The sequence below is a fragment of the Pseudopodoces humilis genome, chromosome 17 (genome assembly GCF_049639895.1).
Source record: "Pseudopodoces humilis isolate 2021_Gansu_Grassland_sample_001 chromosome 17, ASM4963989v1, whole genome shotgun sequence".
NCBI classification, from domain to species: domain Eukaryota; kingdom Metazoa; phylum Chordata; class Aves; order Passeriformes; family Paridae; genus Pseudopodoces; species Pseudopodoces humilis.
The window spans coordinates 15,425,823-15,450,858 of NC_142216.1; the positions used below are offsets into that span (position 1 = coordinate 15,425,823).

At 49.2% G+C, this 25,036-nt stretch overlaps 1 protein-coding gene across 1 annotated transcript in view; it reads right to left on the minus strand.

Annotated features, from left to right (window-relative positions):
- Positions 1-1,445: 1,445 nt before the first annotated feature.
- PFDN1 (prefoldin subunit 1) overlaps positions 1,446-25,036 on the minus strand; it is a 31,576-nt gene continuing 7,985 nt past the window's right edge. Inside the window, exons 3-4 of the mRNA XM_005523448.3 lie at positions 17,310-17,394; positions 1,446-1,610 (exon numbers count right to left, since the gene is read on the minus strand). Coding sequence (XP_005523505.1) covers positions 1,527-1,610; positions 17,310-17,394 — 169 coding nt within the window. The 3' untranslated portion in view covers positions 1,446-1,526. The remainder of the gene's footprint in view (positions 1,611-17,309; positions 17,395-25,036) is intronic.

Consider the following 25,036-nt stretch of genomic DNA (forward strand, 5'->3'; position numbering starts at 1 on the left):
GAGGGAACGGAACGGGACAGAGGGAACGGAACGGGACAGGGAATGGAACGGGACAGAGGGAATGGAACGGGACAGGGAACGGAACGGGACAGAGGGAACGGAACGGGACAGGGAATGGAACGGGACAGAGGGAACAGAACGGGACAGAGGGAACGGAACGGGACAGGGAACGGAACGGGACAGGGAACGGAACGGGACAGAGGGAACGGAACGGGACAGAGGGAACGGAACGGGACAGGGAATGGAACGGGACAGGGAACGGAACGGGACAGAGGGAACGGAACGGGACAGGGAATGGAACGGGACAGAGGGAACGGAACGGGACAGAGGGAACGGAACGGGACAGAGGGAACGGAACGGGACAGAGGGAACGGAGCGGGACAGAGGGAACGGAACGGGACAGGGAACGGAACGGGACAGGGAACGGAACGGGACAGAGGGAACGGAACGGGACAGGGAATGGAACGGGACAGGGAACGGAGCGGGACAGAGGGAACGGAACGGGACAGAGGGAACGGAACGGGACAGGGAACGGAACGGGACAGAGGGAACGGAACGGGACAGGGAATGGAACGGGACAGAGGGAATGGAACGGGACAGGGAATGGAACGGGACAGAGGGAACGGAACGGGACAGGGAACGGAACGGGACAGAGGGAACGGAACGGGACAGGGAACGGAACGGGACAGGGAACGGAACGGGACAGGGAACGGAACGGGACAGAGGGAACGGAACGGGACAGGGAATGGAACGGGACAGGGAACGGAACGGGACAGAGGGAACGGAACGGGACAGGGAACGGAGCGGGACAGAGGGTACGGAACGGGACAGGGAATGGAACGGAACGGGACAGGCAACGGAACGGGACAGGGAACGGAACGGGACAGGGAACGGAACGGGACAGAGGGAACGGAACGGGACAGGGAACGGAACGGGACAGAGGGAACGGAACGGGACAGGGAATGGGACAGGGAACGGAGCGGGACAGGGAATGGAACGGGACAGAGGGAACGGAACGGGACAGCGGGACAGGGAATGGAACGGGACAGAGGGAACGGGACAGAGGGAACGGAACGGGACAGAGGGAACGGAACGGGACAGAGGGAATGGAATGGGACAGGGAATGGAGTGGGACAGCAGAAATGGAACAGAACAGCAGGAGTGACCCAGGGCAGTAAGAATGACCCGGAGCAGTGGGAATAACCTCCTGGCACAGGCTGGCTGTGCCTGTGCCGGTTCCCATGCCCGTGTCCTTGTCCATGGTTGTGCCTGTGCCAGCCCTGCCCATCTCCCTCCTCCCCAGGACCACCCCCAGTGCCCACACCAGGCAGCAGGCAGTGTCCCCACAGGATGAGGGTACAGCAGGGATGCCCTGCAGGCCACTCACCCCAACTCCTCCCACCACCCCATTTCTCCATCACACCCAGGCAGGGAGAGCAGCCACAGACAGTAATAAAGCAGAGTTTTATTAAGGTGAGGGGGGGGTTCAGGCATTGAGGATCAGCCCAGAGCAGCTGGGGGTGCCACTACTGTGCTCTGCGGGCCATCAGCATCTCCCGGATATTGTCTTCTGCTTCCTTCACGCTCCGCTCCAGGTACGACTTCTTCTGCTGCAAGGCAGAAACCAGAGGTAAGTCAAGATCCCCCCAGCTCTACCAGCACAAACCTGGGTACCAGGGCCCAAAGCTACCCAGGCAGAGCTGGGGCACCCACCACACTGAAGGTGTCCCATGTGGGGACAGCGGTTACACATTCCCAGAGGCATGGGACAGGGGTTTTTGGGGATTTTTTTGGGTGTTTTTATCTGTTTGGGCTTGTTTGTTTTGTTTTGTTTTTTGTTGAATTCTGTTCCCCCCTGAAACCTTCTCAGAGCTGCTGGGGCTGTTGCAACAGTGGCACTGCAAAAAGTGGGAGACATGAACCTCAGCAAAGAAGGAAATCAAATCAGATCCTGTAACTCTTGGAGCCTAGAGAGGGACTGACATGCCAAGGCCCCTTATGGAGGCAGCAAAACCCTCTCCTTGGGCACAAAAGGTTCTTTTTCCCAGCTGGGCCATTTTCTAACCCTATATCCTCCTTTCTATCAGCAATTCCCTGGCATCGTCACCAAATACGTGTTTCCTTAATCATCTGTAATTAGGCTGGGCTTGGCAGGGAAGCAGCCCCAAGCCATGCATCCCAAGATAGGAATTCAGCATGCAGCGTTTTTTCCTGCTAGTCTGGGTGCTCCTCTGTGGCTGGAAAAATCAGCACTTGGCTCTTTTGACTATTTTTTCTGGGTTTCCAAACAACAGACACAACAGTCTCCTCCGGCGTTGCTGTAGCACAGGCTCCCGTGCTGCCCATGTAGAGCCCTGTTCTGGGCCATGCCAGCTCCCAGTAAGCACTGGCAGGATTGGTATTAAATTCCAAGAGTCCAGGCCTCCTCCCAGAGCATCCTGCCAGAGGCTCTAGCAGTCACCTCCCCAGTGCCAGGAGCCCAGTACAGCAGCAGTGGCCCCCAAACCCCACCCAGACCAAGGACAGGTGAAGGGCAAGAGCTGCTGCTGCTGCCCTGAGAGCCTCACCCTGACTTCTGTGAGCCCATGGAACTTGTAGTGCTGAAAATCCACGACCCCTTGGAGCAGTCCTGCTGCCACCACTGCCCCTCCATGCCCTTGCTGTGGCATGGCTGCACACTCAGCTGGAATGTCCCTGCCATGAGGACATCGCTCCCAGCCCTGCTCCTGAAGGCTGAAGGGATTGTATTTAAACACTAAAGGCTGCTTGTGACAGGACCAAGGTTATGGCCCAGGGTTCTTTGTCCCTCTCCATGGTCCCCAAGCACGTGGGGTCCCTTTCTCTTAGAGGAACTGCTTTTGAGGAAACCGCAGGGAGAGGAGCAGCCACAGGTTCCCAGTGGCAGTGACTCAGTGACAGACGAGCAGGACTCTGTCACCGCCGCGCTGTCCCCGCGCTGCCCGCACAGACGTCGAGGGATTTCAGACAAAGGGAACTGAGTCTGAGGGCAGAAAGAGGGCACAGGCCCAAAAAACCCCTGTGGCTCAAAGCTTCACCTCGCCCTGCTGACCAGAAGAGAATAGAGCTGACTTCTAGGGGATCATTTTTTACTAAAGTTTTTTCTTAACATCATTAAATTAGTGCATGAAATGGTCCTGCCCTCCTGTCCTCACCCCTGCCTGTCTCCTGCAGGAGACAGCTCCAGAGAGCAGCTCTCCACAGGCACACTGTCCAGCAGGACTGGGAGAGCCCAGGAGCTGGTAGCCATGGCTGCAGCCTGTCAGCAGAACTTCAGACATCCCATCAGGAAGCCTTGCTGGTGCCCGTGTGGGCCCCACTTCCATGAGGACAGGGACCCTGAGGAGCACCCATGTGTGGACCCACACTGCCCACCCCTGTACAGTAACATGCTCTGCCCTCCTTGTGGCAAAGGGCCTGGATTTAAGGCCATGTCTACACTTAGGCAGCACCTGCAGCCCCAGGCAGGGCAGGATTCAGGAAATTTTTCTTTCCCTTCATCACTCTCCTTGGTCACCTAACTTTTGAGGCACAAGAATCTGGGCTGGTCCCAGTACTTTTAGTCCCTCCCATGAGCAGTTTCCAGGGAGTCCCATCTCTGGGCTCCAGGAGCATCCTTTGAGCATCAAGGGGAGCCCTGCAGCCGCAGCTGGGGGGCTGCAAACCCCCCAGGCTGTCCTGCAGGCAGTGCTGGAGGCAGCACAGGGGCTGGCTCCTGCTCCAGCCCACAGCCCTGAGCCCAGGCAAGCCGGGAGCAGACGGGCGCCACATTTTCCGAGACACGTGGCAGAAGCGAGGTGTTTCTTCCCCAGGAAGGGGGAACTGCAGCCCGGGTTCTGCTTCGGTAATCACCGGAGAAGGAGCGGAAGGCTGCCTGCAAACCCCTCCTCACTGCGATTACCGGGGTCTAGACAGGAAACTCCGTCTCTCCCAGGGAGCAGCGCCGAGCGAGCGGCTGACACACGCTCTGCCTACTCACACCAGAGCCCAGAGACACAACAGCACAGCTCTGAAGTCATGCTGGAGGCTGTTCCGGTCCAGCCAGACCTGCCAGGCTGGTGGTATCTGTTCCCTGAACACCACCCTGCATCCCCAACCCCACCTCCAGCTTCCAGCTCACAGCTTTCATTTGCACTCGCAGCCTGAGTTAACCCTATGTCCTCTGAGCCCCTGGTTTGGGCCAGCCTGTGGCTGCTGGGTTCCACCTCAGCACCTGCTGAGCTGATGCATTTCCCTGGGAAATTGTGTTTGCTGCTCCAGGAGATCACCCTCTGCTACCTGTGCCATGGCAAGTGCAGCCTGTGGGAATTCCCAGGCCATCAAACATCAAAACTTCGCTGCTGCTTTTGGACCCTCATGAAACCAAAGGTGGCTGCTGCTCTCTGAAGCCTCTGGTTTCACTTCTACAGCTGCAGCTCCAGTGTTCACCAGTCAGAAGCCCAAGGGGACATGGCAGCAGCCCAAGGGGACATGGCAGCACACTGGCCCTGCACTGCTGGTTTTGGTGGCTCCATGACCTGTGAGCTGCTGACCCAGAGCTCCTACTCACTCACTCATCACACCAGTGCCCTAAACTGTTCCCACCCTCCCCCAGCTCCTGTGGGCCCCTGGACAGGTAAAGGTGGGTGCCCAAACCAGCCCCAGATGCCACAGCCTGAGCCACAGAGCTCCAGGAAAGAGCAGAGAAAGGAGACTGGCTTTGAGAAGGCATCAGGGGGAAGTTGCCACATGACACTGAGCTCCCAGAAAAGCCCCAGTTTCTGGCTCTGCAGGAGGCTGGGCAGTGACCCTGGTGTGCTGCTGTCCCCCTGCAGTCTCACCACGAGTGTGGCAAGGCAGTGACAAGGAAACCCAGAGGGCACGACAGGAAACAGCTGGAGCATCAGCCAAGGGCTCCAACTGCAGCAAGGGGCCGGTTCCTCCTCCTGGTTCACAACTCTCACAGCCACTTGCTAGAGAATTATTTTACAAAACTCTCTTGTGGGGTGTTACTGCAACTTATTTCAGAGGAACAGCCTCTGACCAACACTGCCAGGCCCTGGCAGCCCCTGCCGCTCCCGGAGAAAGGCCAGAGCGTTCCCATGACCCAGCACAGCTCACTCACACTGCGAGGGATGAGCCAGGGCTGCAGGTCCCAGCAGCTTCTCCCCCACAGAGCAAGGAAGGGGAGCTGGAGGCTGCATGGAAGAGGGCACATGGGAAGGCAGCAGGATTTGCAGCTACAGGTTTCCAGGTGGGCAGCACGCTTCACATGCGTTCATCCAAAACTGAACCAGCCGATCTGCTCCAGCCCAGGATGTACTCTTGCACCCTCACTTCTTCCTGCCACAGGCCATCCAGCAGTTCTCATCCACTCCTATGTAGTGACAGTCCCCTGATCCCCCTTCTGCCCCACACAGAAAGGATCTGCCACCTGCACTGGAACACGAGACCAACACACGGCCGCTGCCACAGCCCAGAACACTGAAAGAGTGCAAAGCCACAGAGGATGCCCCCAAAAGCCAGGGAGTCAATGCCTCCCAGCCTGGTTTCCTAATTCCTCTAAGCTAATACCACTCCCAAACAACAGTTCCTTCCCCAGGCAGGAAGGGCTGCAACACGTGGGAAGAAGACAAACCACAGCCCTGATGATCTGTCTCAAAACTAGCCCCAAAGGAAGTGTTCTCACTTAAATCTGCTTTCTGGAAATAGAACTGCCATGCTAACGGCTGTCTGGCACCAGGATAGAGGGCAAGAAGATCCCTCCTTGGGCAGCAGAGCCAATCCCACCAGCTGGGCCTCCCAGTACATCCTGGGGGCTCAGAAACTGGACTGTGTACATCTCCTACCCCTGAGTATAGATGTATCACCAGCCTGGCCCATATTCTCCCTTGCCAGCTCTCAGGAGCCTTCTCCACCTCCAAGGCTTCCTGCAGCCTTCCTAAAAAATGTGTGTGTGGGAAGGGGTGCACTTGTGTGTGGTTCAGTACAGCTACATGAACTAAAAACATCATCTCCCACAGGTGGAGGTGCAGCCAAAAATGGGACTGACCACTCACGCAGCCCCATCCGACAGGCAAGGTGCACATCCATCTCCCAGGAACCCTTTCCAGGAGGAATGGTGGCTGTCCTGATGACAGCTCCACAGACAGAGCCGCAGGGCCTGGCAGGGAAGGCACCACCAGCCCCAGCCCTGCCGGCGAGGAGGAGAAGGGAGGGCATGGCACTGATACGCAATGGGCCTGGTGGGATGCAACACCCACTGCCAACACATTCCCAGGCACCTGTGGGGAGCTGCAGGCAACGACTCTGGGGGTTCCATCAGCCCCAGCTGCCTCTGTGTTTGCTGGAGAAGGGAATGCAGACTCCTGGAAGCACCAGCCGGGCCGGATCCAGCCAGGGGCTGTGCAGGCAGCACCACGAGCCAGCCCTCGCTGTGCACACTCCTGACCAGGGTGTGCTGGTGTGGCCAGCCTGAGCCCTGGCACGGGTGGCTGCAGCCAAACAGCATCATGGGACTCACCCCTGCCATGGGACTCACCCCTGCCATGGGACTCACCCCTGCCATGGGACTCACCCCTGCCATGGGACTCACCCCTGCCACCACCCCTTTCCTCGGCTCTCCCTCGCCCCTCAGTGCCTGCTCCCTGACCAGCTCCGCACTGTTTGCCTTTGGCAGCAGCTGTGGAAAGACTAGATTGAATGCAAACACAATTACAGCTCACACCCCGAAGAAGAAAAGGAGCTGTGGTTAACAGAAGTGGCCCGTGGCCTTTTGACACGGCGGGAAGTCACCTCCTGCTCCAGCCTCCCACCTCCACTCCCATTGCATCACGCTGCTGGAGAGGCCTGCGCTTCTCAAGATGACGCACCCGGACCTGGCATTCCTGGCAGATTAAAGAGCCAGCATCCACAGATTCCACAGCAAGAAAAAAACTATTCATCAGCTTTTCTTGGATGGGCTTTTGATGATCAAAGCGCCGTCTTCCCCCCAGCACTGTGATTCAGACGCCTCTGCCTACAGGGAGAGCGGGTTGGCCGCCGCCAGCCCTGAGTGTGGCAGGGCCTTGGCTGGAGCCCGTGGTTCAGTGGAACAGGGCACAGCATTCTCACCCACTCCAAGAGCCCAAAGAGCCCTGTGCTCCCGGAGGGAACAGACACAGCAGCCCTGCCCATCCATGCTGCCAAACCCTCCCCCTCACAGGTGAGTTTCCTGTGTCAAGTCATGGTTTATCATTCAACGTCGACTTTTGCTCTTCAAATTCCACTCCTCTCACGTCACCTCTGCAAATGAAAGAAAGCTTCAACCTCTGACCTGCAAACACAGATTTGCTTAAGCCCAAACAAAAATGTTTCCATGGAAATTTAAGGATCCAGTATTGGAACATGCCTATTCATTTTAGCCTGTTCTTTTTTCTCCCTTTTTTGTTTTTTAAACTGTTTTTCTATGAACTTGTTTTACACCCAACTTGTGAGCACAAAACAAGCTGCCAGGTCTCTTCCCAGAGAATACCTCCCTTCCCATGGCTCACAGCATGCTTGGCTACCAGCCACCAGATTCTGGCATCCCACTCTCACACTCAGAAGGCTTCCATTGAGGAACCCTGCAGCCTTCAGGCATGATGCAGTGCCTCAAACAGGAGCCCTGAGACAACCCATCTTGTGACATCTCTGTGAACCTGTGGCTAGCCAAGAGCTTCTGTATCCCCCAAAGTTAACTCAAACCATTTCTGGCGTTCCCTAAGGGCTCTGTGGGAAAGTGATCAGCAGATCCTGAGCTAGAGTTGGGAGCACATGGTTGACTGGAGAAGGATCTTCCCTGGGAGGATGGCAAAGTGTGCTGCCCATGCACTGGGGGCCAGGCAGCAGCTGCCCTCACTCTTGGGGCCACCACTGGTGTTCAGGGCTTGGCAGTGCCCAACTCCCTGTGAAGAGCAGCACTCCAAGTCCTGGCACACACACCCTGGGCAAGGCAAACATTTCAGTCAGACTAAGCTCATGGAAGTGCTGAGGACACGTGCTCTGTTTAATGGGATTTCACTTAGAACCCCTGAACAGGAAGGAGGTGGACCTGCTGAACAGCACCTGGCTGCTCCTGCTCCAGGAGTGGACACCAGTGGACACCCCACCAGGGTGGGGTAGGTCTCCAGGCAGCCCTACGCCCTGATGGGTCCACCCAGCACTGGTCCTCACCCAGTTCAGCACTGTGGCACATGTACACACTGGGAATTACCACTCTACAGCAACCACCAAATATTTAGATACACTTCAAGACGTTCCAAGCAGTTATTGCCTTAGGAAGTTGCCCAGAGTTTGCTCAAGAATGAATGACCTGGAATAGGAAGGGAGCCCAGCTGGTTTCTGACAACAGCTGCTGACAGAAGCATGATGTAGTAGACCTAAGAGGAGAAGTGATGATTCAAACCCTTGTGTTTTCCTCATCTCTTCCTTCCACAAGGTAACGGGGACCCACAGTCACTTCAGAACTACCTGGGTCAGAGTAAAACAGAAAACATCAAGCATACAACCACATTTGCTAACTCATGAGAATCCTTAAAAAGCACCTGCCTAAAGAACTGCTTGTGCAAATCCACCATCATTCATTGTGTACTGACCCTACCACAGCACAACCAGCTGGGCTTCCCCCATCATTACTGAAGCATCTCGAGTAACATACTCTGAAAAAGCTTAAGCTGGAAAACCCCCATTAACTTCCATACTTGGTGCCTTCAAGAGAAGAAGGTAAGGGGCAGAAAGCCAGGCTGCCTGCCAGCCTTTCTGCCCAAGCCCAGCCTCATGGCAGCAGCACTTCACGTGGACCCACTGTCTGAGTCACAGAGCTGCCAGCAGAGACGGAGACAGTTCCTCTTGGTGAGTGGGAAATGACGGATTATTCCAGTGAACTCCTGCACCCTAGCCTGATGTGAACTACTACAAAAGCAAGTCGATGGGAACCTTTCAGTAGGTGGCAGCAGAAATGTATGATCAAGCCAAAGGATTCCTTTAGGGACACCCCTTCTTGGCACAATTCCCCATTTAGAGCAGTTTCCAGGAGCACATCGCTCCAGGTCAGATACCGTGCCCTAACCAGGTTATGACAGCACAGTCAGGTCAAACAGAGAACTTGGGGAGGGGAAACACACAGATCCTGAAAATCCCCACTGTTTCTGTTTCAGCGGAAGCATCCCTCACCAAACTGCCTCTTGCAAAATGTGGTAAGTTCCCTAACCCAGTGCCTCAGTTTCTGTGGTCCTGCAGAGCTGGTGTGGCTCATCGGGATTCCTCCTGGCAATAGGACTTTTGCAAAACCATACCACACCTTTCAGCTCTTGCAGTCCTGGCCAAACAAGGCCACTTTAAAAGAAAAATCATTTCCATAAATTTCAAAAACAAATCAGCAAGAAAAAGATGGTGTCAACTCCCAACTAGGCAGCATCCCCCATCCCAGTTCAGGCAGCCCTGAACCCAGAGCAGCCACAAGCCCACCTCCAAGGCTTTAGGGACGGAGCAGGGGGTGACCCAGGCAGTGGGGACAGCAGGAAGCGTGACGTGAGGGCTGCCCCGCATACCTGGGAGCAAGGTGTGGCTTTGTACAGCTGACTCAGGGCTGGGTCAGGGCTCCAACAGGCAGGAGCACGCTGCACAAACAAATAATCGTTTCCTGTTCTCCCCAGGCGAGATGGAGGAGGAGATGGAAGCAGGATGGAGATTTATCGGGCACAGATAATCCCCCTCCCCAGAGCTGCTTGGCACAAAGGCAGCCAGGAGCCATTGCAGGGGCCTGGTGACTAAGGCAGGGACAGCACTGCTGGGTTTGTGACTAATTATTACTCATGCAAGGAGGAATTTGGAGAGGGACCCGCATCCAGCTCAGCTCGTTGCTTTGGATACTTCTGCAGCCATAAGGACAAAGGAGAGCTTTGACAATGAATCAGCTCCTGCTCTAAAATGACAGACTTATCAACAAACTTGGTGCTAAAATGATTTCAGTGTAACCATAAAGGCAGCTTAATGCTAATCAGAGGAAACAAGCGATGTTGTCAGGCTCAGAGGACTAAATGCAGGTTCCTGGATGGACAAAGCCATTTAGACACAGCAGCAGAAGTGGATTTTTATTAATGCATAACATGTTTCACTTTCCTCTGAATTACAAAGGAAAGTGAGTGTACTGGCAAGATATGCTTGAAAAGTTTTCTTTTAGGTTGTTGGGGTTTTTTTAATCAAGAGTAATCCCCCCCCCCAAAAAAAAACCCCTAAAACAAGTTCTCAGATGCCTTTATTTTGAAAGCATGTCTATAACTAGCCTCTAAAGGACTTAAAAGGAAGCAAACAACCCCCACGTTAATTATTCTCTTGCTTTTAAAATCTACAATTATCCACCTAAAAATAAAGGTAGGAACAGTGAAAGCCAAGTCATCAAATTCCAGTTCTTCCTTCATAAAGCCTTTGCCCTCTCAGCTGGTTTGTGTGCTTACTTTGCAGTCTGCAGTACAGGGAAAACTAACAAAGAATTACTAATTAAACAACTGCTTGCAAAAATCTGGGAGTTTGAAAACTTGCTGCAGTGAATGATTGCTCCAAATGAGCCTTGCCACTGCATACCCACAGACATGTGATGATATAAATACACGTCATTGCACTCAAATCAGCATCACCCACAACCATTCTTCACAAAAATGTGGCAAGACATTAATTTTTATAAGCCATCCCAGGCCTAAAGTGGCAGATGACCCCTCCAGAGAGCTGGGAATCCCCTTTCCCCTTTGAAATGTGAGAATTTCTTTACCCTGTGTCCCTAAGATTCCAACATCATGTTTTGCAACCAGTGACTTGTGCACTATTTAACACATGACAAGCTTCTTACACAATTTTCAAAGCAGAACATACTGTTATTTGATCCTTATCTAACAAATTTAACATAGGACTAAGAGCCAGCTTTTAAACAGGTCCACCTCCTTCCCTGCAGATACCAAGGAGCACTTGCTGCCTTTAAAATCTGCAAGGTGCTGGCTGCACACAGCTGATTTCCATCTGTGTGTGATGAAAGGTGACAGTCACACAACAGAGAAACAACCATGAAGTTCAGCTGTAAGAATACAATCCTTTTGCCATCCCTCATTTTTGACAAACAAGCCAGACCTTGAGGCTTTAAACATTAAAAAGCAAGTGAAGTGAATGATTCCTCACAGCTGTGAAGGCGTGTTCTTCATGTAACCATCAGCAGAGTCAGTTTAGGGAACAGAAAGAATTAGAGCAGCATTAGATATGCTCCAATTCCTCCAGTATTTACCTTAAATTGTGTGGCCCTAGTCCAATGTCAGGGGGCCCTCCACAAAGCAGAATTTTGTGCTGGTAATGTTAGCTCTGTGTCCATTACACTCTCAACCTCCTCAACATTTTGTCATTTTGAAGCCTATTTTTCTCATTGCTCAGAGTATCCTTCATTTCAAAAATCAGGAATGAGAACACAGATTCTCCTCCCTGTAAGACAGCCAGACCTACAGGGGGGAAAAAAATGAGCTTTGGCTACTCCCTTCTTCAAAACAAGGCTCTCATGGAGGGCAGACCGCTGGTAACAGCTCTGCCCATGCAGGCTGTGCTCTGCTCTCCCACGGGAGTGCCTGTGGATGCTCCACAGCTGACAGCTGGACCACCCATGTCCTCAAAAAGCAAGCTAAGCCTGCAGCTTTGCAGCCTGAAATGCAGGAACAGCCCTCAGTGAGGGCACAGACTCAGACGTGGGATGACACCGGCCAAGAGAGTCAAGATGAAACACATTTCCCAGGAACGTCACCAAGTCCAAACGTCTGTGTCCAGAAGAACTGCAGCTGCCTCCAACACCCAAAGCCATGCAAGATGCTGGGTATTGCCTGGTCTGGTCCCCACTGAGGGTCTGTTGAGGCTCTGCAGCTCATCTTCACCCAAACATCTACCATTTGTAGAGATCCTAGAGCTTCCTCCTAAAATGTCCACCCAAATACTAATCCTAACAGTAAACTCGCTTCCATTACTCCACCTGCCCCCACATTAGGTGTCCTGCCTCCCTCTAGAGCAAGCAGAGAGACTGACCTTGCCTGTGCACACACAGGGAAACAAGGAGCAACTTCAGTGACAACGTGTGTTTAAAATCCTGCCCCCGCTACGTGCGCACATGCCAGCAATGGAATGAGGGAACAGCACCCTCATCCAAAGGAGAATCTGCTCCAGGCTAATGCACAGAGAGTTATTCTTGAGGCTTCCCCTCTCCAAAGCAAACAGGAGCATTCCTTATTTCCCCCTGTTTAGTTAAAAAGCCCACCACACATTCCTGGGCACTGGCCTTCCCCAAGCAAATCATGCGATGAGAACTTCTGCGCTGTAAATCCCTGGAAGAAATTGGTCTAACTTGGGAATGGCCTAACAATTGCTACCTTCTGATGAGCCCTTCGTGGTCTGCAAAGAGCACCACAAATCTCAAGAGACTTGTTTTCACATCGTTAAAGCCACCCACAGAATTGGCCTCCACGCTGAGGGTTTCAGTAAAAAATGAAGGAGAGTTGCCACCAGACACGTCGGAGGAGGCCGGGGCCACACCGAGCAGGTCCATCCCAGCCGTACCTGCCTCAGGCTCCAGTGCTTCTGCCCAGCCACACCTCACCTGCCCAAATCTCTGTTCCCACAGGGGAAGAAAACACTGCTGTGGCAACTGTCAGAGCCGACTCATCGCGGGGTGGGCACCACCACTTCGCCTCAGGGCTGCAGCAAAGCCATTTTAAAGCTCCCAGAAAAAGAGGATTAAAGAAATGGAAGCCACAGCACGAGCAAGATTGTGCTCAGGCAACACCGGGGAAGAAGTCGGTCATCACCTTAAGGCATTTCAGTGCAGTCACTGTGTAACTTCACCAGCTTTGCAAACATCACCTGAGGCTTGAAACATGGAGCACAGCAGTGTTTGAGAGCACAGTGTTCCTTCCTCCACCAGGAAGGAGAGCAAAAACATTTTCTGCATGAGATAGGGAAATTTGACATGGTGTTTTAGGGCTCGCATGAAGGATTTCTGAATTAGAAATCAAGCCTTTAGGTACAGCTTTCTTGATTATATTTTCTACTCCAGGCAGCCATAGAAGAAACCAACCAACCCTTTATCTCGGCAGCAGTAAACTTTCAGTCTCCCACAGGCATGTGAAAGAATTGCCTGGGAAATAAGAACGCAGCTATGTTGTGGTCAGAGTTGAAAACCAAAATCCAATTCATCCAGAAAGCTGCAGGTTGCTTTTGCCCTTTTCCCGAAGGAGCTAAATTCAGTGGCACACAGCAGACGGAGCTGCCCAGCAGAGCCTCCCCCTTATTTGTTATTTTTAGCAATTTAGTCTGACAACGCCTGACAACTAAACAAGCTGAATATAGCAGGAGAGAAGGGGACTATCAGATATTATCAGAGAAAGCACACAGTGATAATCACTTTCTCCACCCCTAATGAAGAATCAATTTTCCATGTCTTTATAACATCATAGAGTTTGTTCTTTTTAAAATGCCACATTTAAAAACAGAATCCATCTAGCCCTACAATGGAAACGGATAACATTTCCTGAAACAAAGCATTGTTCCACCCCTCACATATCATGTTTCCTTAAAAACAAGGGAAGAAAAACATTACTTGGTTTTTCTCCTAATACTGCACAAACATTGCTGAACTAAAAAGAGTCTGTGCTCATCCCTTTAGAATGCTTTCAAAATAGATTTAACACATACCCCTTGTACCGTGAAACACAACAAGAATTTGATAGTATCAGGACTGGAAAAATCCAATGGCTCCAGCTAAGCAGGACGTGTCCCGTGCCAGTGTGTGAGGAAGTCGATGGCACCAATCTCTGGAGGTTTGGGACAGCCTGCCAGCAGGCACAGCTACTGTGCCAGCAAGCCTGGGCAGTTTGTTTGGATTCCAAAGGATTAGACACAAATTGTGAAGTTCCAAATGCCACACAGGTGCATATGGAGTTGACAGGCTGAGAACACTGGGGCTGTTCAGCCTGGAGATGAGAAAGTGGTGTGGAAACCTCATAGCACCTTCCAGGACCTGAAGGGGCCTACAGGGTAGCTAGAGAGACACTCTCCATCAGGAACTGGAGTGACAGGACAAGGAACAATGAGTTCAAACTGAAAGGGGAAATTAGAAAGAAATTCTTTACTACCTGAAGGTGGTGAGGCCCTGGCACAGGTAGCCCAGAGAAGCTGTGGCTGCCTCATACCTGGAGCAACCTGGTCTAGTGGAAGGTGTCCCTGACACAGGGACAGAGGGGTGGAGTGAGATGATCTTTAAAATCATCCAAACCATTCCAACCATTCTATGAGTCAATATATATACACTTAGATAAATTCACATCCACACACAGCTTTAACAAGCAGGGTAAAGCTACTTTTGGTTGTCTTCAGATAACTTCTGCAGAATTACTAACTGCCCCCTCCTCCACACCCAGACCCCTTGATGCTTTCTGAACACAGTTCCTCTCACCAAGCATAATGCCTGTTCCAGCCAAGCCTCACTTTTCCAGCCCTTTACAAGGACAGGTCTGGCTGTCCTTGCTGCAAGGAGGCCCAAATCAGCAGGATCCCATCAATTTTCTGATGCTGCCTTGAAAAATACAATGCACTGCTTCAACAGTGGAGAAACCCATGAGAGGAAAGCGAGGGAATGACTGCAATCATGTACTGCAGTGGAGACTGCCAGAGGCAGAAGAGACAAAACTCCTCTCAGTTTTCAAAGTTCACTGGCAGCTGTGAATGTCAGCACAACCAGCCCACACCTCTAAAGCAAGCTAAAGACACATTTTCAGGAATAGGCAGCTGGATGGATTTCCAGAAGAGCTTAGCAGTGAACCCAGCCCTCCTCTGCAAACAGCACCAAGGCAGAGGGGAGAGCATTTCTCAGATTCAGGCATGTATCAAAAAATACACATTTCACAATCCCTTGGCAATAATGCCACCACAGCAAAGCACAATTGCCTCAAGCTCAGCTATGTAATGAGATCAGCCACACCATGGGGTATTGGGGGATTACTCTGACCAGCCTGATTCAGCTGTGCAAAGTGAGAAATGTAAGTCATAAGGTAGTTAACAATGTAAAATATAAACCTAAGCTTTAAAACCCTTCCAGTTTTAATAATGAATGAAGAGATGTTTAACCTTTCTTGGTTAGATATTTATTTTACAATGATGCTGTGGAAGCACAAGGTCACAAAGCTTCGCATTCTTTCCTGCTTCGGTCACAACTTGTTTTCAGGACAGCAAAATCCCCTGCTCCTGTGATAAGTGCTCTCTGAGTCGGACTCAGGTGTTTCCCCTGAAATCTCACTTTCCAGCAGTTGTCAGCTTAAGTGCTTGTCCTCTTCCAAGGGGAATCCCAGGCCTAAGGAAAACCCTCTTCACAAAACTGCCACAGCCAACTGGAAGGAGATCAGTTAAAAGACAGACTTGAGTGTTTACTTAAAACAAACTTTTGAATGTGTTGGCATTCTGAACCCTACTATTCATTATTAAAAAGAAAAACCAACCCATGTGGCAACCACCTTTCCACTCCAACCACCTTTTGAGACAGTCACTATTGCTGGAAACTTCAACTCAATGACCATAACCAGACATTCAGCAATGGAGCAGAAAAACACATTTGTGAAGAGGCCAGTTCTGAGGTTTTGTGTTAGAACAGCAAAGGTTATAATTTGTGGGAAATTCCACCCATTCTGCTGAACTCAGTGATCGGGAAGTTCAGGAGGCAAGATAATTCCCCACCAGGAACAGGAAGAAACCCAGATGGCACAGCTGAAGGGCAGAGTAGCCAAGAAGCTGACCACAGCCCGCTGGAGCTGGCAGCAAAGGACCCCAGGAGCAGTTTATAAACAGGCTGCCAGCCACATCCCACCTGCTGCCAAACCCAGAGGTGCTGCCAGCCACATCCCACCTGCTGCCAAACCCAGAGATGCTGTCATGAAGTCCTCCAGCACCAGTTGCAGAGCTGTCTTTGCACAAAGCCACTGGCATCTGGGATGGCTCCAAAGGAGCAAGGATACAACATTTTTTACCACATGACCATAAAAGTTACCATGCCTTGCCTGCACACCCCCCTAGATACACAGCCTGTCCACCTGTTCAACCTGTGCAGAAACACAAACCCTCATAAGAGTCTGGCACAGGCAACACTCCAGGCAACATCTGGGGATGGGCTTGCTCCACAGCTCCTCAGGCAAGCTGAGTATTAAGAAGGGATTAAAAAAAATAGACTCAACTTCTGCTTTAGTGTAAGTAGGAGACAACAGAGACAGAACTGTACAGGTCTGAGTGGTTTTGGACACAGACTTTCTATTCCTGCTTGTCCCTACTTATTTGGTCTCCACATCACTTTCTCCAAAACAATAACAGATGGGAAAAGCAGCTTGACACAACTTGGTCTTTGCTTTCTCTGTCACTCCCCAAAGACCAAGAAACAGGGATTTGTATTAATGATATTTTAGGAGAATTATAAAAAAACCACACACTAACAGCCTTGGAAAAGTACATTTTGCACTTCTTCTCAGAAGAACTGTAAGCTGTAGACGCAGCCACAAGAAGATAGTCAAGATTCACTAGATAGCTTGATTTGAGCACTGGAACTTGCGCAGACATTACTTTTTATTTCCTAGATATCCTTCTCTGCCTTGAATACTCCAACCAGATAAACACAAGAACGCAGAAGTGCTCTGACCACACTGTCAAAACAAAGTCCCATCTCCCCACAGATCTGCTCTTCAACAGCAGCCCCGAGCAGATGCTTAAGGGCAGAGTGTAAGGACAGGGCAGGCCTATACGGTACTTCCTCCTCATACTTTCCCACCCTCCAAACATTTTTAGCTCAGGGACTTCCTGAGCAGGATGCCATTTCTACATATTTGGTAATTCTCAATGGATTTCTCTTCCATGAATTTGTGCAATTGTTCTGAGCCAGTGTAACCTTTAAATACCCAAAGCACTGGCGAAATTTTACATCACTTATCTGCTGCAAATAACCACACAAACATCCTTTTGCTTGTTTTAGACCTTGCTCTTACTAATCTCATTTGAATCCCTCGCTCCCAGTTTTCATACTGGGGCACAGAGCAAACAATCAATCCCTACTGGTTTGTAGATCTAGGAAAGGAACCAAGTGCCTTGAGTTACTTGTAGGTTACTTGTAACAGGCTCTCTGTTTCATCTAGTTACAATCCTTCAGCATGAAAAGTACCAGATAAAAACAAGAGATGTAGCAAAGAGCATCTTGTTGACCTTTAATGTTTTACTTTCATCATCACTTGCCAAAAACTTACCTCTAACTCCTTAATTTTTTCTTCAGCTATTCTCTGTTTTTCTAAGAGCTGATTATGAATCACTCCTTTAGGCTGAAGAATGAACCTACAAGTGAAAAAGAAGAGACAGAAAAAAGTTGGGTGCTTTTTTATTTCAGTGTTCACCAGCTGTGCACCAAATCAATCTAGAGCCACCTCTGCTAAGTGTTCATCCTCACTCCCATGTTCCACACAGAGACAGGAGAAATTTTTCTGACAGCTCCCCAAGCCCACCAGGCTGGCCCCCAAAGGCTCACCAGCCTCACCCATGCTCTTAGGAGGATGAATGTGGACACAGAGAGATCTCCCTCTATCATTCAGTGTCCTTGAATGAGCTGGAAGCACTTCTGGCACACAGCCAGCACAGGGAGTCTGTCAGCACCTTCCCTTCAAAGGGATTTAAGTCAGTTGATGGCACAGAGTCAAGGAAGACTCTTGACAGGTAAGAGCTGTTTATTAAGGGTTTAGTGCTCACAAGGTAAACAAACCCACACAATAAAACCAAAGCTTTCCACAGGGAGTTGGGGTTGCACAACCTGCACAAGAGCAGGCTCCAGGGAGACCTTACTGCAGCTTTTCAATGTATAAAAGGGGTTTACATGAAAGACAGAGAGGCTTTTTAGAGGGTCTGTCATGCCAGGCAAGGGGCAACAGTTTTCAACTGCAACGGGCCAGGGTTAGGTTGGACAGAGGAGAAATGTTTTAGACTGAGGATGGTGAGGTGCTGGCACTGGTTGTCCAGAGAAGCTGTGGCTGCTCCATCCCTGGAAGTGTCCAAGGTGAAGCTGGACATGGCTTGGAGCAACCTGAGATAGTGGAAGGTGTCCCTGCCCATGGCAGGGGGTGGGAGTGGATGGTCTGTGAAGAACCCTTCCAACTCACACCCATCTGTGATTTGACAAAACAGAGAGTGCTTCCAGCAGAAGCTATGGAACTTTCACAGCTCCTACTTCTCAAGCCTTGACTTAAACTCAACCCCTCACTGATCTCCAAATTTCTACACTTTCACCAGCCAAAGGGTTTTTCTGTGAGGTGGGAAGTGGCTGCTTTTACCTGAAGTTGTGGCCACTGGTTTCCACTTGTTCTGTTTTCAATTTCCAAAGAGATTTGAAAGATGCATCCATAACATCTGAGTCCTGCTTGCCAACAAGCAGAAAGGTGCCTGCCTTACTCAGAGAAGCCTCTGAAGGAGCACCAGCATTCAAAGCAGCTCTCCAGCACGTGGCACTGGCATCCCACAAAGAGGTAAAGGACAACTAAGTTCAAACAAATTTTAGGAACCTTCCATGGTTGTTTTTCACCCTTCCAGACATAAAGAATGTACAAGCTGCAGATTCACCCCCTTCCCTACTTAGAAAGTCCCCCAAGGGATTTAGAAGGAGCCTCCATGGGTCATACCAAAGAGGTCAAGGTCTCCTCTAGCACCAACTAGGGTCAATGTCTTCCTGCCAGGTGACAGCAGCTCATGCTTCAACAGTTAAAATGAGCAGCTTTAGACAGGGCAGAATCAGAGTGCATTCCCCGTCTGCTACAGAAAAACCTGAAATCAGTTTGCAGAGTCATCTCCCACGACAAATGACATTATTGAAGTGTTTGCTCAGTGCCTGCTAAACACAAACACGGATCTGCCACTTGGCTGGAAACCCAGTGCCCTCTGCATCAGTAACCCAGCCAAAAGGAAAACTACCTGCCACACGCATTCCTGAAATGCATGGGAGGAAAACCGTGAATAATTATAATAGGTTTCCAATTAAAACTCTCTTTGGGGTTGCTATTAACTGCACACACGAGTGCCTCCTCCTCCTCCCACTTCTTTCCCTGTTCCGCTTCACCTCCTCTTCTCCACAGGAGCTTCCGCTGCATCTTTCATGTTGCAATTTTCTCAAATCTCTCTCATTTTCCCCCCAGTCTTGGCTCATGCTTATTGCTGGCATCATCTTTGCTCTCTGTCTGCTCCTGTTCTTACCAACAAAGCTCACTCAGACTCTCTTTGTCCCCTCAATCCTCCATTCCCACTGGGAGGTGTCCCCACCATTCATTTGCACACAGTGGTGATAGTTTGGGGCCCTGGCATGCAGCTAGACTGCTGAAATAACAACACAGCTGATTTATGAAAATCAAGTTCAAGACCACCCTTCTAGGAAAGAAGATATTTTCATTGCTGTTAAATACAGAGCCTGGATCCAGCCAGAGAAGAGGTACTTTTCAAGACCACCAGCAAACACATCATTCTGATGCCCTTACCTCAGGCATAAGAACACCAGAAAAGAAACATCACCCTTCACATACACCCCCCTGTAAACTGAAATTTTGCCTTGCTTCTGCAGTAGCTGCCATTACTGAAAACCAAAGCTGCAAGATGCCTTTTGTACACAAAGTCACCAGTCCCTTCCCACGTCACTGCTTCCCTGAGCCTGCCTGTGTATGTGAACATTTCCTGAATTATTTCCGTTTTTTGTGGGGGCAGCAAAGAAGAATACAATCCCTTCTCATTTTCTTCCCCAAATTGTACAGGAAGATTGATCATTTTGGTTTCCCTGACGTCCCTGATCTAAAAAACAAAGTTCAACAGCAACACAGCTTGAGCAATTTTCCCCAGGCTGCAGCTGGGAAGGTCCCTGCTGGGTGACAGGCACTGGGCGATCCCGGCTGGCTCAGAACTGCTACAGGCATCAAAACCTCCAACAAACAACTGGCTGACTTCACTTTTATTCTGCAAATGTCAACAGCAGTCATCAGAGAAAATATCCTCCCTCCCACCCTCCTGCAATGGTCTGGCAGACATGCGACAGCAAATTAAAACTGGATGGCTGAAATTAGCACTGACGAGACTTCTGCGGGCAGCTGGGCACAAATACAACCTCCCTGATTTTGCCTGCTATAAGACAGTGGCCTGGAACCTGTGTCCGTTCACACACTTGCTCAGAAGCAGATCAAATGTCCCTGACTTGGGCAGCAGCATCTTGCAGGTCCTCGCCAGCGCTGCTTAAAGCCACCCGGTTGAGTTCCCTGCCGCAAGACCACAGAGCTCTCGGCCTCAAGTGCACAGGTGTCACCCTGGAAGCTGCCAAAAGCCAGGTCTTTGAAAGCTGAACTATAAATCCACATCCACAGTTAAGTGTTTAAATCTGTGGCTTCGCTTTCCAATATAAGCAGGACTCGAAAAACGCATCAGTTTTTTAGAGTCCAGTTTGGGATACACACGTTATGGAGATCTTGGCCAAAGTTTTTACCTAAGGAAATAATGTGGTTTATGGCAGCACTTGGAAAAAGCAGAAGTTTGTTCTGTTCATTAGGTAAGAAGTGCTGCAGGGCACTTGTAATAAACCAGAATTTAAATTGAATCTAAATTTCATGTTTCCAATTACCCTAAGTAATACATCAACTTGATGATTTTTAGGTTTTTTTCCTCACCAAGCTGGAGAAATAGGACAGTGTCACCCTGCTGCCTGGTTTCAGTTAGATGTAGTTATTTTATGTACAGATTTTCAAGCTCGTCAAAGAAGCATGGTACATTCTGATAACTTCACTTTCCCTGAGTTTGTGAAGAAGCCTTTCAAACACTTGAAGTTAATTCAGTGCCTGGAGGTTCACCACCAGCTGAGAGCTGGCCCCATGAGAGTCACCGAGCCGAGGAGCCCCTTTCTGCTCAGTGGTGCAGAGCCTAGCAGGTGACACAACTAATACTGACCCAAGAGATGCTTTCACAGCTCAGCTGGAGTTCATGGGAAGCTCCAACCCCCCAGAATTTGTGTGTTGAACTGGGATGGAGCTTAAGCACTGCTAATCCAGAGAAGCAACAAATGAAGTCTTTTCCCAGACATGAGAGTTCGCCCGTATCCGCCTGCTCTCGCTGAAGCGTCACAGCACACACTCATAGACCTGTCAAACATGACACCTACACTATCAAACATGAAACAGTGATTCAGAAACATGTTCTGCACCACAGTGGCAATTACAAAGCTTAGTAACAATCACCTCTTCACACAGGAACTTTTTCGCTGTTGTTAAATTAACACCAGAAATATCTGGGTCAGAACGGATAAGTTCACCCCATCTCACCTGGCCACCCATTTCAAAATAAAGATAGTAAAAATAGAACAGGACTTGCTAGAAATTCTTCCAGTGTCCAAAGATTATGGTGAAAATTCAAACCAAACCAAAGAAAATTAGAAATGCAAGCTGCAGAGGAGGGGGCTCCCTGAGGACAGCAGTGTTCAGCCAAACCAGGGCTGCCAAAAAGAACAGCTCCATGGAGCAGAGCCAAGTGGTTACCAATCAACTGCACCTACATGCTTGGCCTCCCAGTGACTGCTGGTTCTCAAGTGCAATATGAGAACAAAAATAGAGCACAAGGGAACTGAAAGAGAAACCTCGCTCTAAATATTCCCACTTGTTTCTATTTTCCTCCCTTTGCTAGCTCCACAGCAGGAATTTTGTTTCCTCAAGGCAGAGAAAGTGGTCTATATACACTCTCTGAGGCTCACTGTTAGTTTCTTTCTGAAGGGATCTCTTACCCCTTCACAATTCTATTTAATTAATTCACAATTTTCTATTATAATTTTCATTTGATCAGTGTTTATATTGCACACCCAAATGGCCTTCAGACTCTTGTCAGGTCAGCAGTGCTGCCCACTTCATCATCTGTCTGCTCCTTTGTGTCACACATACACACCCACAAAGTGATGATCGTCCAGTGTAAGTAATTCCATAACTCAGCCTGTTTGCACCAAAATGTACTGTTTACTTGACTTTGAGACATAATATTAGATTCTGAAGGATTTGCCTTTTAATGAATGAGGTTATGGAGATGTTTGTTCAGCACATGCCACTCTTCGTTATGACATACAAGTCATTAAAGTTATTAAAGGTGGAGTCACAGTGATGCTCATAGTTCAGGTTTTCCATGAAGAATCCCTACTTTCAATCACTTGCAACTGCAACAGACTTCAGCCTTTACAGCTGGAGCTTTCAGTGGCAGGCAGCTGTCCTGGGCACGAGCAGCCTCTCCTCTGCCCTTGGAGTTAGGAAATGTGGTCCCAGTGTCTCTCCTGCCTGGCTTGTCTGTGCATGAGGCTCTTTGAGTTCAAGTATTCAAACCAGGAGGGAAGAAGCCCCACAACAGACCACAGGACCCCCTCACAAACAGTCTGCAAAGAAGCTCTTCCCACTTGGTTCCACATAGATCCCTGCAAGAATCAGGATTGCAAGGGAAGCCTCAGCTTTTCCCCTGCCAAGATGGGTACACAGCTCTCTGCCTAATTCCAGACAGAGACAATTTTACAGGTTCATACGTCCAGCGTTATTTTGCCAGAATAATGATGAATGGCAGATCTGTAAGACCATTCACCTGGCTCCCAGCTCACACAAAGAGTCACTGTAACTTCAGCTACGTGGTTCTCATTCCATTTGGGAAACTCTGTGCAAAAACTTAAAAGAAAACAAACAACTTTGCACAAAGCTGGAACATTACTTTAACATGTTTACTGTTTTTCTAAACAACCAAACATATTGTGGTATATCACAGCAGTGTTTACATGGAATGTCCTGCCCCTTGAAACCAAGCACTTGCATGAGACCACTCTGTGAGAAAAGTTTTGTTGGCTAAGCCCAGTGATGCCTTTAACTATTTAAATACGCTTTTTAATTCTGAACTTGCACTGCTGCTCAAGCTTTGAGCAGACTCAGTAGGGGATTATTGCATTTTAAGTACTGTTCAAAGCCAGTGGAAGAAAGGCTTCCAAGGAGCTGATCCCAAGCAATCTAGCTTGATGGAGCCAGCTGTGCAGAACTGCCAGCACCCAGTAGTCCTCTTCTACTGTCCCAGATCATGCTGCTAACTCTGTAGATGATTCTTTATGCAATTCATACCAAGAACAGTTTATACCTCTTCAGATTCCAGTTTTAGTCACCCTAGATAAATTACCCAGTTCCAAACAAGACAAGGAAGCAATGTTAAAAAAAAAAGAAAAAAAGAAAAAAGAAAAATCATCACCAATTATAGCTTGTGCTGCCACCCTTCATGTCTAAGGGTTTCACATTTTTTCAGCCTGATTTTGACTTTCCCATCAACAGATCATATGCCTTAACTAGAGCTGGTTCAGAACAGATGGAGTTTGAACAGATGAGTTGAAGCTTTCTCTATATTTGCATTTATTTTAGTGGTCAGTCATCTCACTGGGTCACCTCGATATAGCTGACCCCCACTATTCCCTTCCACATACCTTAAAGCAAAACAAATCCCGCAGCTTATGTTGGGAGGATTATACATGAATACATTCCAAGGAGCAGCAGTTTATAGTTCACATGACATTTTACTGCTGCCCTAGGAGAGGTGGATGAGCACAGGGAGCTGTTTGGACAGGAGACATCCCCAGTGGGCAGCACAACCTGTGCAAAGCCAGCCTGACACACCGGAGCACGCAGAGACCGGGATTAGCGGCGCTGGACGTCGGCCAAACCGCGTCTTACATAGGCCCCAACAAGGGTAACTTTTACTCAGATGAACATTTGTAAGCCATAAACCTATTTACTCTAAGGAGCTAAAGGATTTGGACAAAGAATCCCACGCCGTTCACTTCCTCAACCCTCGGCACGGGCTGGCCCGACGCGCCCAGCCCCACGGAGGGGTTTGGGCTGCACTTCAGGCCATGTTTACATTCAGCTTTCACTTTTCTGGGGGGCATCTCTCAATAGCTACAGCATATTACATTACCTCAAGCCAAGATAGTAACACAGCTTGCAAACAGCAGTTTTTGCATTGCCAGACACTTAACTAGATGGTAGATTTATACCATTGTTCATGTTTGGTTCTTTAAAAAAAGACATCAGGAATATACCTCTAAGTGTGTATTAAATATAGCACAACTCCAAAATAAGAAAATAGTGCTGTGGTCTGCTTTTAATGAGCATCACAAATTCTTTTTGAAGGCTCAATTGACATAAATGGAATTTAAAAAAAAAAAAAACAACAGCAAATACCTCCTCTCTATCATACAGGAATTCATAACATTTGAGATTGAATCCATGTGGGAAAACTCTGCAACAACAGCAGTTCATGCAACTGAAATCCCCATATGTGGTTCTTCCTCACTATATTCCTGATTTATTGGTTTTGTCTTCTAATTTAGTTTTCATATAATTTGATAGTATGGAGCAATGATGAGCTGGGGCTTATTTAAGCCAAGGGAACTCAGATGACTACAACATGCCAACCACACATGCACCTCAAATAGATCTTTTGCAGTCTGGGTTGTACCAGATTTGAAAGTTGCAAGGAGCAGAAAACAGAAACAATTTTTCCAATAATAGGAAGTCAAGATCCATTTCTAAAATCTGCTCTATTTTTAAGAATTCCCAATAAATTCCTATGGAAGAATGCTTAACAAAAACAATTTAAAACTACAACACCACATGGATATGCCCCAAGGGAAACAAACAAGCAAACGTTGGTATAAGAACCCTGGTAAAGCAATCCTAAAGATGTTTCTATTTTAATTTTTTTCTTATTGATAAATATTCTGTGCTCAGAAAGGTGAACTTAGCAATAGCAAATACAGTGACATAAAAATACTGCTATATTCTGACAGGCAAACTTATGCCCTTCTCAGCAGCAACCCCTCCCTAAGAAACCTGTACAGAAAAACTGGAAAAATTTGGATCTTTTTTTGAACAGCAAGAGGGGAGAAGAAAAAAAGAAAAAAAAGAAA